Genomic DNA, 13,057 nt, shown 5'->3' on the forward strand with positions numbered 1-13,057 from the left:
ACAGCTGCAGGAGTCATCTTTAAACCTTCAGTAGAAGGAGAGTTTGAAAACCAATGCAATATTTTCTTCAGTCTTTTTTTTTTAGGTTTTGTGAATTATGCAGTTTTATATTTTTGTTTAATCTTAGAAAATTGTTGTACATAGTGTTTCCTAATAATTTAGTTGTACTCTTGTACTGATTATTGTATTTTCTCACATTTATGTTACATTTTATTAGTAAGATTATTTTCTCTATTATATTTACCAGTGTTTTGTAAAATGTTAAAAATTCATAAAAACCAACTGACTATTGGCATTAAACTAGCAATAATTTAGTTGATCTCATACATTATTATATTACTCTGTTAAAATTTAACTGTATTTTTCATAAGGTTTTTTTCCTTTTGCATTTGCTAGTATTTTATAAAGTATTTGTTATTTTGGCCAGTTAACTTTCATGCTGCTAGTTTCATTTCCTGGTATGCTTATTGCTACTTTGTTTTGGGTGGTTACCTTATTAAAACTTTTAGAAATTTCAGTTGAAAATTCAATAAGCATTTGGTTTATCAGGTTTCTCTTTTTCTCTATCTCTATTATTGATGAAGGTATTTTATGACAATGTGTCACAGGAAAACTGCTTTGACTGCTTCTCAAAGATTTTTACTTGTAATATCTTTGATGTTTTAAAATAGTCTATTATCAATGTGATCTCAGTATTATTAGGGGAATAGTTTTAAGTGTTTCTTTTTACATAGCATTTCTGTTCTGTTTTATTATTCTCAAAGAGCATGGAGCTACTTTTTTATAGATGAACATTAATTATGAGCCATATGTGATACTTTTCCCCCAAAGTTCTTGAAACTTTCCCTTAAATAACTTTCTATTTTGATTATTTGGTTCTCATGATGATTAGTTATTTCCACTTTATTAACTATATTGTTGACACTAATGTTTCCTTTGCTAATTTTCTAAGATTTTTTTTTTTCATGGTTGTTTCATCTCACCATTTCACTGCCATATATCTTTGAGGGGGGCATATAAATTCATTGTTACTTTTTCCAAATCTTTGAATTTCTAAAAGAAAAAACACCCCTAACTATTGTAATAATAATAATAATGATAGGAGGAGGAAGGGAATTGAGATCTTGTTCCCCACTATTTGTTCATCTGTTCTGCATCAGTGTAATGCTATGACTGCACATTCCTGGGGTACTCCTCACATTGTATTCTTCACCATGTCTACAGTTTCTAAATCAAGGCTGGAGTGCTTTGCTGTGATGTGGTCTGTATGGAAGAGGATGAGAGGAAGGTCACAGGATGAGGTGACTGAGCAGCATGATGCTTTTACAGGGGTACGGAGAAGAACAAGCTCTGGTTAGCAAGCTCTTCTTTGAGGGGCTTTATTGCTTCATTCAGCAAAAGCAACAACTTCAGGCAATTCCAAAGAATCATTATTTCTTCTAGTTGTCATTCTGTCTATTCTCCAACTGATATAAATATATTTTCCATGCCACTGTCATAGAAACTGTTATAATCCCTTTTCTAACTGACTGCTAATAATACATTCAGTGGTTTAAAAACTGAGTTCCCAATAAATAGGTAAACTAGACTCCATAAGAAAAGGTTCTGCAGTTATTAAGTTTGGGAACTCTAACAGACTCACTATATATTTGCAGATAAAAAGCCAGGAAAATCCTACAGTAGAGAAACCTGCTTAACATTACCCAATATTGTCCAAACTTTTCGAGTAACAGAGTTCCCTTTAAGGGACTCTATATTCCACACAGAGCCAAGTTCCCTTAGGAGGCAATTTGGGAAATGGTAAATTGTAGAAATATCAATTGGTAAAGTTGTCTGAGGAGTAATTTTGGATAAACTTACATTTAAATTCTCTTTTCATAGGGGTACTGGTACTTGATATTAGTTACACTACTAAAAGCATCCACTGTGTTGGGACAATATTTCATGGTGCAACACATTTTGAATGGCTACAGTGGGTTGAGGGCCACTAATTTTATGATTGTTCCTCAGTCCCCCAGTCAGATTCTAAGTCACCAGTTTCCATTTATTTCTGCCACTCTAAAACTAAAGAAATAGGCCAGGCGCAGTGGCTCATGCCTGTAATCCAAGCACTTTGGGGGGCCAAGGTGGGTGGATCATGAGGTTAGGAGATCGAGACCAGCCTGGCCAACATGGTGAAACTCCATCTCTACTAAAAACAGAAAAATTAGCTGGGCATGGTGGCGCACGCCTGTAGTCCTAGCTACTCAGGAGGCTGAGGCAGGACAATCGCTTGAACCTGGGAGGTGGAGGTTGCAGTGACCGGAGATTGCGCCACTGCACACTCCAGCCTGGATGACAGAGCAAAACTCTGTCTCAAAGAAAAAAAAAAAACTAAAGAAATAAAACCAAGACTTTTGGACTTACAAGAGATGAAGCATTTTGTGGACCAGAGAAGTCCTCAGACAAAGCATCCAGAAGGAAGTCTTCACTCATGGGCTGCAAGGACCAGGAAATGTATCAACAAACACCATTGCAATCAGGGCCAAAAGGAAAAGATATCCTTAGAGAAAACTGGTTTGCTTACTGGAAGCTGTTCCTTAGACTCTTTCGGCAGGAGTGGCTTTCCATCTTTATCCTATCCGGGGGGAAAAAACATGGCATGAAATCATTTTACATTTTATCCAAGTTATGAAACCTTGCAAAAATTACAAAAGGCCTGCCTACAGGCTATACTTGCTGTCGTACATTTTAAATTAGATCCATCATGTCAGGAAATAGATTCTCTCACCAGAGAATAAGCTCTAATTAGTTCATGTCAACAAACAGCTCACAAGCACCAGGCATTCCCGAGTCACGGGGGCTGCACAGTGGACGAGGTATGGCTTGTGACCTCAGAAGCCCAGAGACTATCACAGGAGGAAAAGGTGCAAGTCAGCATAGTGTGGTATGTGGTGCTGTGATTGGGGTTTGCAGGACAGTGCGGGACAAGTCCTTTACCTACATGGGGGTGGGCTGGTTAACCTTGTAAGCCACACATCTAACTCATAGGCAAGGACTACATGCCAAGGCCTGACCTAAGCATTGGCAATACAACAGAAAATCGCAAAGACAAAGGTCTTGCCCTCAGGGAGTTTAACCTGTCGGTGAAACGCTCTGCACCTTATGGTTCAGATTATGTCAAGCTGTAACCGACTCCAGGTGCCACACTTGAATAATAGGACAAAATGAAGAAAGCATGTGGGCTCTTTAGTAAAAGAAGATCTATATACTAATAGGAAATTCCATTTATCCACCTACACAAAAATAAGTAAATACAAAGATATACATATATATTTCACCTGAGAAACTGGTTAAGGTTGGTTTTTGTTTCATTGAAAATGTGAAGTGCAATGGTTTAGAGGTACAAGCTGAGTATCCCTAATCTGAAAATCTGAAAACAATATAAATGCTCCAAAATTTGAAACTTTTGGAGTGCTGACCTGACAACTCAAAGGAAATGCTCACGGGGGCATTTTGGATTTTCAGATTAGGGCTCCTTAACAAATATAAGGCAAATATTCAAAAATCCAGAAATGTCTGAAATCTGAAACAGTTCTGTCCCCAGGCATGTCAGATGAGGGATATTCAACTTGTATCACCTGCTTCCCTCATGACTGACTTGCGCCTTCTGACCATTCTTCAGGTACAGGGGAAAGCTGAACCTGTGCTTGTTCTCCACCATCTCTTAGCTGTAAAGGCAGAAAATTTCCTAAGTGATGCCTGGGACTCTGGGGGCACTTTTGCTCCCTACTCAAACTTAAATCGATTTTCCATCACTGCATCATTCTGTGTCTGGAAGGGGAGGTTGTGTCCTGCCCTTGGGGAGCTGAATCTCACTGAAGAGACCTGATGGGAGCATAGCTGGTGAATACCAACATAGGATTTAAATGAGATGAAGCTATTGCCTGAAAATATTAATAGGTAATTACTACTGTGTGAGGTAAGTCAGAAGAAGATGAAATGACTACAGAATAAAGTGATCAGGGACAGTGAATCAACTGCTTCCTTAAACACTACTACTAAATTCAGTAAGGGGAGATAGCAAATCACCAACCAATCACCTATCATGAAGAGAGTTTACCTGCACTTGACCAGCCGCTACTGAATGGGCACTCAGTGGAGACAGAACGTGTGGCCCTTAGCACGCTCTCTAGGAACTTTGCAAAGCAACGTACAAATGAGCCCAAATTAACAGAAACACTGTGGCTGCAACTGAATTATAAAACACAAGAAGCAAATATAAAGGTATCCAGAATAATAAACTTTCAATCATGGAGAGCTCAGTCTAGTTCCTGTGTCTGCTAAATAAATGGGCTAGTGCACAAGGATGAGTGAGAAGCAAGAATTTGATATTCTAGAATTGTTAATGAAGTTTAGTTGAATACTCTTTTAAATCTTGGCCTGCTACGAAGATGACTGACATTTCTTAAACTGTCCGTGAATCTGCCTCATTTAAGTGACTGCACTTAAACCACAAGACTCATAATGGGGTCTCCTCCTTTGTTCTCTATAATCTGTACTTTCAAAATAGAGGAAATGGGGCAACTTAACACTATACTCAATGTTAGATAGGTTCTCTTATTTTTCCAACTTACATCTGAAAGTTGCTAATTTTTTTTTATATAAGATAATAGTTCCTTATTTTAGTTTTTTTCATTTCTTCTTTTGAGTCAGGGTCTCGCTCTGTCATCCTGGCTGGAGTGTAGTGGTACGATTATGGCTCACTGCAGCCTCTACCTCCTGGGCTCAAGTGATCCTCCCACTTTAGCCTCCCAAGTACCTGGGACTACAGGCACTTGCCACGATGTCTGACTAATTTTTTTGATTTTTTTGTACAGACTGGGTCTCATTATGTTGCCCAGGCTAGTCTTGAACTCCCGGGCTCAAGAGATGCTCCTGCCTTGGCCTCCCAAAGTGCTGGGATTATAGGCATGAGCCACCATGCCCGGCCTATTCCTCATTTTAGTTCTCCTATCTACATAAGGTTTTTTAATATTTCTGGTATTATAACAAGCTGTGGGTTAGAAAGGAAAACATTAGGCAACCTAGACATTAGATTTCTTTCACTTGAGGATCAAGTCTCATTAGGAATATTTTAGCTTTGTATCTGGTGTTCTAACACTATTAGGAGTAGACTAATACTATTTGGTGTTTGAAATACAAAGAAATAACATCTTTATATTCCAGGTCTGTTCCCAAGTCTCTGTGTTCCGTGTATGAATTCAGTATGAATTAAAATAAAATAGAAAAAGACTCCAGCCTGTTTACCTTGACTTCTTCTAATCTATAGTCAGGGGGAATTGTTTCTTCTTTTTCACCAAGTTTTTCACGGTCTTCTTCTTTGGCCTTCTCCTGAATAAAAATTATACCATTTTCATTGTTAGTATGTTTTTTCTCCCCATAAAATTAATGCTGAGTGACTAGATTTGAGGTAAACAAATTTGTCATTAGGTTAGGAAGTACATATGGCCATATGCTTAGTGTTCCTACAGCAACTTAATCTGGCAGGTTCAGGCACCAGCAGAAAGCCTGCTGGGCTGCAAGGCAGCTGTGAGGAGCAGCAGGCATCTGCTGCTTCCTTCCCAAGTCCCAGCAATGTCAATGCAGGTGGGCAAAGATGAGACTCAGGCCTCTGGTCTGTGCATGTCGTCCATCCATGGTGGGGGTTCAACAATGTGGCTTATTCAGGTTTAGCTTATTAAACAGGATATGTGCAATAATAGAAAAAGCCAGCTGGTCATGTTTTACGGGAAATATAAAAAACAAAACAAATGACTAACTTATTTGCAGGGGGAGGAAGTGATCAATGATAGTTATTTTCCAGAAGCATCTCAGTTGCCATTACCTTGACTTTATCCATCACAGGTTTTCCATCTTCTGGATCTGCTTCCTTTTTCCCCAGGCTATCAGCCAAGGCTTCTACAGCATCGTCTGGCACCGTGCCCTTCTGAAGTGCATTAGTGGATATATTAAGTAGGTGGTTAATCACTCCCTTTAAAACATATGCTATCAAACAATTCAGAAAGGCATATCATTATTTCAGACAAAAGGCACGTTATCTTTTAATAACTTATCAACTGAATTAGAATCCATGTTTAAAAAACAAAATGTTTAACATTTGAGCAAATTTGTTATATTAAACATTGTGTACAAATTATATGTTGATACTGTGAAACTTACAAGACCTGACCCACAGTTGGTTTAGAAATAAGAAAGACCATGGATTGAGGTGTACCACAGAGAAGCTGAATACCAGGAAAGAAGAAAGACGTGGTCTTTATGGAGATCATTCCATAGATGGCACAGGAAAGACTTTCAGAGCCCACAAGAGGCCATTGCTCTCCATTTCCTGTGGGACAGCCTGGCTCGTCTCAGAAGAGGAGGCTCGGATGCCTGTTTTCTCCAAGGGGCGTCTACTGACCAAAGGGGATTCAGGGCTGGTTCTGGTGACTCTGCCTGTGACCAACTAACCTGAATGGCACAGTGAGAACTGTCTACTTTTGGTCCGATTGTTCAAAATGAAATGTGCTCCCTCAAAATGTAATGAACTCTGGCCATGCTGGTATTTAAAATGACATTGGATGAACACAGAGGATAAATAGTGTAAAGGGAAAATAAAGCGAATGATCTGTACATTAGTGGCTCATAAAAATCAACTTAATGATTCATGACCAGGACTTTTCTTTTTTAATGAAGAGAACAGGACCAGGCACAGTGGCTCACACCTGTAATCAATCACAGCATTTTGGGAGGCCAAGGAGGGAAGATTGCTTGAGCCCAGGAGTTTGAGACCATTCAGGGCAACACAGTGAGATCCCACCTCTACAAAAAGTTTTTAAAAATTAGCCAGGCATGACGGTGCAGTCTGTAGTCTCATCTCCTCAAGAGGCTGAGGTGGGAGGATAGATTTGACCCCAGGAGGCTGAGGCTGCAGTGAGCCGAGAACATGCCATTGCAGTCCAACCTGGATGGCAGAATGAGGCTCTGCCTCAAAAAAAAAAAAAAAAAAAAAGTGTAACAGTGTGTATATGTGTGTGTGTGTGTGTGTGTGTGTATTTATAATGCATCATGCACAGAAGGGATAAATACTTTTTTTTTTTTGAGACGGCGTCTCGCTGTGTCGCCCAGGCTGGAGTGCAGTGGCGCGATCTCGGCTCACTGCAAGCTCCGCCTCCCGGGTTCACGCCATTCTACCGCCTCAGCCTCCGAGTAGCTGGGACTACAGGCGCCCGCCACCACGCCCGGCTAGTTTTTTTTGTATTTTTAGTAGAGACGGGGTTTCACCGTGTTAGCCAGGATGGTCTCGATCTGCTGACCTCGTGATCCACCCGCCTCGGCCTCCCAAAGTGCTGGGATTACAGGCTTGAGCCACCGCGCCCGGCCAATACTATTCTTTAAACTGCTGCTTCCAGTGTATAGGGATGGGAATGCAATATCAATGAATTTCCCACTGTTTTCTTGGTCAAACAAAAGTGTAAAAGTCCTTGGGTTAAACAATCTCAGAGTTTAATCTTATTATTAAAATCTCTGACCTCACAATGAGCACCTATTAAAATTTTAGGGTAAAAGTATGTTTCTGTTTTATATTTTAGCCATCATTTCAAGTAAGTAAAGCTTTTTTTTTTTTTTTTTTTTTTTTTTTTTTGAGAGACGGAGTCTCGCTCTGTCGCCCAGGCTGGAGTGCAGTGGCCGGATCTCAGCTCACTGCAAGCTCCGCCTCCCGGGTTCACGCCATTCTCCTGCCTCAGCCTCCCGAGTAGCTGGGACTACAGGCGCCCACCACCTCGCCCGGCTAGTTTTTTGTATTTTTTTAGTAGAGACGGGGTTTCACCGTGTTAGCCAGGATGGTCTCGATCTCCTGACCTCATGATCCGCCCGTCTCGGCCTCCCAAAGTGCTGGGATTACAGGCTTGAGCCACCGCGCCCGGCCAAGTAAAGCTTTTTTTCTGATAAACTGCGCTGCAAAAGGAAAGATGACCAAAGAGAGGGAGCCTAGGAAAGTGATTTAGCACCACCTAGTGGCTGAACACTGTATGCGTTTTATTCCCAAGAGCTACAAAAAAAAAAAAAAAAAAAAAAAAAAAAAAAAAAAAAAAAAAAAAAAAAAAAAAAAAAATCCCTGAGGCTTCGAACCTGTTTGGGATTATACCTAAATTAAGCATTAAGTAGTAACAGCTGCAATACTCTAATCAAGGACATCAAGAGTTGCACTGGTACCCAAGTCTTATCCAAGCAATGTGAGTTGCTACATGATTTAAGACACCTGCTCACACTACAATTCTGTTTTCTCATACTCTATGCTACAAAATCCTTGGAAATCACTGCTTCCCCAGACCTGTGCCCTTTGCCAACCTCTTGCTTAATAAATTACTGAAACAGTTAAAGAAAACCTAGGAGAAGAAGCAGACTTAAGAACGAAGGAATCTGGAAACAGGAGTAAGGACTAAAATTTCTATTTCTGTAATATTTGATATTATCAAATTCAACAACTACAACTCAGGTCTCTGGGTTTCCTTAACAAATTTTCTTTTTATACACACAAGAACCACCCAGGGAACGCATTCATCTCCTTCCTCTGGTCTGTCTGCCTTCAGCTCTCTAATCTGCATGCCTTTCTTGAGTCCTCTGACCTTTATTACACTCTACAGCTATTCTTTCTGGCTTTCGAGGGTGTCACAATCCCAGAAATGCCAACTGCCTCAGTGACAGTAACCTTGGCAACCATGGCCAGAGTTGGTGGAGTTGAGGCCCTGGAAAGGAGGATGAGGAAGGGGAAAACAAGAGCTTTTTTTGTTTTGTTTTGTTTGCTGTCGAACAATCCAATGCTCAGCTCTACAGTCAGGGTAAAGTTGAGAAGGAATTGAGCCCTCTAAGGCCCTGGCAGTCACACTTGGCAGATGAGGTAGGTGGTGCAGGTGCAGGTTTTGGTTACAAGAGTTATCCTGGGGAATGCTGGCTACTGTTGTTTTGACTCCAATCACGGCCTCTGTGCCTGCTTTCTTTACCAGAGTCCTTCTAGAGTCCCCCCTCCTCTCCTGTTCTTTACCACTGTGGCCGGGCACCCATGTTGTAAAAAGTACCTGAAGAGTACCCGGAAACCCCCCAAAATTGGGGAGGTCTCATATCCACACTAGGCTTGAAGACAGCTGAGAGCAGGGGCCATATCTTTCATCTCAGCTGAGGCTCTGAAACATCAAGTGGATCAAGGTCAACTCAAAGCCTCATTTCTCTCATCTATTATAGGAGGATGATCAGGACAGACTTCATAGTGTCCTTGTGAAAATTTAATGGGAAGACACTGCAAAGCATTTAGAACAATGGCACAGTAGATGATGAAAGTTAGATGTTCAGAGGGAAGAGGTACTAATTCTGCAGTAATGAAATATAATTCCCTCAGATGTTATTCCCTGAGTCAAATTATATCATTAACTAATTGGGGGGGGAACTCTAAAATCAAAAGAAAACAAAGATTCAGCTTGTTATATATTATACTTCATATGAAAATTAGAAAGTGAGAGAGACGCACGAAAAGAAGAAGGAAAGAGAAAGAAATTGAGTCAGTCTCACCTTCTGTAGTTGGGAGAGTGGGGAGGAATCATAATGATTTTAGTGCATGTTATTCTACCAGGAAAGTCAGTAAAAAGTAACTTTGGGCTTTCGGTGGAAATCCAAATAGGCTTAAAAGATGCAGAAAAGTGAAAAAGCAGGATTATCCACAATAGCTGAGGAACTAGAATTTCAGAAGAGTAGAGAAAAATACAGTTGGGAGTAATTTAATTAAAAATTTAAATCTTAGTCTGAATTTCTACAACATCTCTGAAGCCCAAAGAAACAACAGATACTATAATTATATCAGATTTTATTTTTAATTTGTCAGAATAGATAAAATGATGGTAGAGAGCGATGGGAGGAGGAAGAGCACCTTCTCAAGCCACTGCTCAAATGCCCAGGGAGTCACTCACCAAGGTAGCTGGCTCAGGTGGTGCTGACTGTATACTACACATGGAGGTCCGAGACACAGCCTCCGCCACGGGAGCTGGAGCAGCGGCCTTAGATTCCTGAGGAAAGATGCAAGTACTCTCAACAACTTTAGAAACATTTGGTTAATAAGACTGAGCAATGGTAGACCAACAAGACACTCTGCTATATTATATGGTGTGAACATGATTCTCTTGAATACCTAAGGATTGCTGAATAGTAAATAAGTCAAAGCATGCTAAGACTCTTCAGTTGCCATTTTTTCCAACTTGGTTTTACTTCTCACCTTAGGCAGGTTACTGAAACTCGCGAAACTGAGTTTCCACATACGTAAAAAGAGAACAATGAAAGTATCCACAGCTGAAGGGTTCGTAAGGGGCCTATATGAGACAATGCAGGCAAAGTGCTATGCATAGTACCTGGGAACACAGTAAGCTCAATACATTTGAGCAATTATTGCTATTATTTCTATTAGTTAGTTGTCATTATGTATAACAAATATGCCTATTATGTAACATAGCATTATGTAAAATACTGTATTTATATAAATCTAAGAGCACTTTATATACCGCTATGTAGGAATGGAAGGTAGTAATAATAAACCACAAGTTCTCGAAGTGTAATCCCTGAACAGCCTCAGCACCATAAGAGCACCTAGAAATGCAGATTCTTAGACCCCCACCCCATGTACTAACTCAGAAACTTTGGGGGTAGAGTCTAGCAGTCTGTGCTTAAAAAAACTCTCCAGATGATCCTGATGCATGCTAAGGTTTGAGAACCACTGTCCCATCTTATTTTATCACAAGAATGAAGTTTCAAGGCTGGGTGTGGTGGCTCATGCCTGTAATGCCTGTAATCCTCCCTTTGGGAGGCCGAGGAGGGTGGATCACTTGAGTCCAGGAGTTTGAATCAGGCTGGGCAACATGGCCAAAGCCCAGCTGTGCAGAAAATACAAAAATTAGCCAGGCATGGTGACATGCACCTGTAGTCTCAGCTACTCAGGAGGCTGAGGTTGGAGAATTGCTTGGGCCTGGAGATTGAGGCTGGAGTGAGCCAAGCCTGTGCCACTACACTCCCAGCTGGGAGACAGAGTGAGACCATGTCTCAAGAAAAAAAACAAAACAAAACAAACAAAAAACAGAAGCAAACCTTTAAACAAATTGTTTTAAATCTAGACATTTATGGAAGCCTATCCTATAGGCAAGGTGCTCAGCAGATGGTCATCAATAGGATATGATCTCTTCGTTCAAGGAGCTTACTACCCATTTAAACTTGGCATAAATGTTAGCGTTAAAGAGGGACTAAAACAGCTAAACTCTTCTTTGTAACAAAGGCTTGAATAGTGATATATAAAAAAAGAACTACAGATCCTCTGCCATGTTGTGTTCTGCTTAATAAAGGTTGGATGGATCCAGTTTAGGGAGGGAAAAGCAGGAGATAAAGAAAGCCATATCTTAGCAGAGGCTTGAAAGGATGAGTAAGACTTTAGCTGATCTAGAATTAGAAAGAAAGGTCAATCAAGACAGAGAAGCCAAGTGAGAAAAGCCAGGGACGCACACATACTTATTGTTCAGTTTATTGACACAGGGACACAGTTTGGTAGGAAAGAAAACAGGGTCAAGAATATGGCAATGGGCACTTTTTTTTGTAGGGATGGGAAAGACATGACGACAGACATGCTTGAGAAAGAATGAGTCCAATGGACATGAAGGAGACTGCAGAAAGGCCACTGCAACCCAGAGGGGAGGGGTGATGACAGCTCAACCAGGTCAGTTACAGAAGCTGGGACAAGAAGGAAGGCATGGCTTCCAGAGCTTTCCTGAAGGAGTCATTGCAGGACTTCAGTTGCAAGAATATCAGGGTTAGGTTGGGGCAGAAAGCACATCCAAAAAGGAAGACAAAAATGACATGGAAAAACGATGGCATATTAGGCTTTCTAATAGACTGCTTCATGCTAAAACAGTTTGTCTCACTTTTTTTTTTTTTTAAGATCACAAACCTCAAAACTAGAGATTAATATGTTTAGAAACGTACTTCTGTCTTTTCAGTTGGCTTAGATGGTTTTTCTTTATATTTAGACGGGTCAAAATCTTCTGAAAGTTCATCAATGAGCTCTGATTCACTCCGAGCCTGTAATATAAGAAGTTCTGTATATTACAAGGGGACTCTTTTTTATTTTGCAAAAAAAAGTTTTCATGGAACAATTATTTTCCCTGATTAACACAATGAGGCCATACTTAACACCCAAAGCTAATTTATAAAGGGCGTATTTTTTCATTTATCAACGTTAAGATAAAATTTTCATGAAACAAATAAGAAATACTTACAAAACACTTCAGTACCGCAAAAATATTAATGGTTTATTTGGTCAAATGTTTCCTTGATATTTTAGTTTCAGAAGAATTTTGTTCAAATAAAATTGCCTGTTCTCTACAATGAAGATCTGTATAATTTTTTAAAATGTGATTATTTTCCTATTTCCTCATGACTTCTCTTCTGAATAAGTGAAAACATGGATCATATACTCTGTTCATATGATTATGTGGGATTTTGGCAGGAAAGTTCTGCTACCCCTTGTTCTTTCAGGGGAGTGGTATTAGTTTAGGGCATGTGGAGACTGTCACTAACAACAGTAACATGATAGAAGGGCATGTGACTCAGACGCTGGGACTCAGACTGGACAGCCTGAGTTCTAAGTCCTGGGCTTGGCTTGCTATTTTCTAGCACCTTGACCTTGGGCTATTTACATAGGCCCTCTGTGTCTCAATTTCCTCACTGTAAAATGGGAATAACAACAGTACCGTCCTCATTCACTGAGGACTCACAAAGATAATATCCAAAAAGCATTTGGTGCAGTGCCAGGTACATAGCAAGTGATTAATAAATGTTGCTGATTATATGTGACAGGTTACTACCAACTTAAGGCAAAACAGAATCATCAGAGAATTTGATCAGGATGGACAGTGAGAGTTACACACACAGCCAGAGCTTTTCTTTTCCTTTTTGATCTTTATATTCTTGAAATGCCTGCACTGTGGTTTGTATACAGTAGGCATCA

At 40.2% G+C, this 13,057-nt stretch overlaps 1 protein-coding gene across 19 annotated transcripts in view; it reads right to left on the minus strand.

The window, feature by feature from the left end:
- CAST (calpastatin) overlaps window positions 1-13,057 on the minus strand; it is a 112,789-nt gene that overhangs the window by 14,991 nt on the left and 84,741 nt on the right. For all 19 annotated transcript variants that reach the window (XM_050795409.1, XM_050795392.1, XM_050795398.1 and 16 more), the window contains 6 exons: window positions 12,034-12,129; window positions 9,984-10,079; window positions 5,867-5,968; window positions 5,290-5,373; window positions 2,567-2,617; window positions 2,407-2,478 (listed from right to left, as the gene is read on the minus strand). In XM_050795409.1, coding sequence (XP_050651366.1) covers window positions 2,407-2,478; window positions 2,567-2,617; window positions 5,290-5,373; window positions 5,867-5,968; window positions 9,984-10,079; window positions 12,034-12,129 — 501 coding nt within the window. The remainder of the gene's footprint in view (window positions 1-2,406; window positions 2,479-2,566; window positions 2,618-5,289; window positions 5,374-5,866; window positions 5,969-9,983; window positions 10,080-12,033; window positions 12,130-13,057) is intronic.

Source organism: Macaca thibetana, chromosome 6, assembly GCF_024542745.1.
Source record: "Macaca thibetana thibetana isolate TM-01 chromosome 6, ASM2454274v1, whole genome shotgun sequence".
Classification (NCBI taxonomy): Eukaryota; Metazoa; Chordata; class Mammalia; order Primates; family Cercopithecidae; genus Macaca; species Macaca thibetana.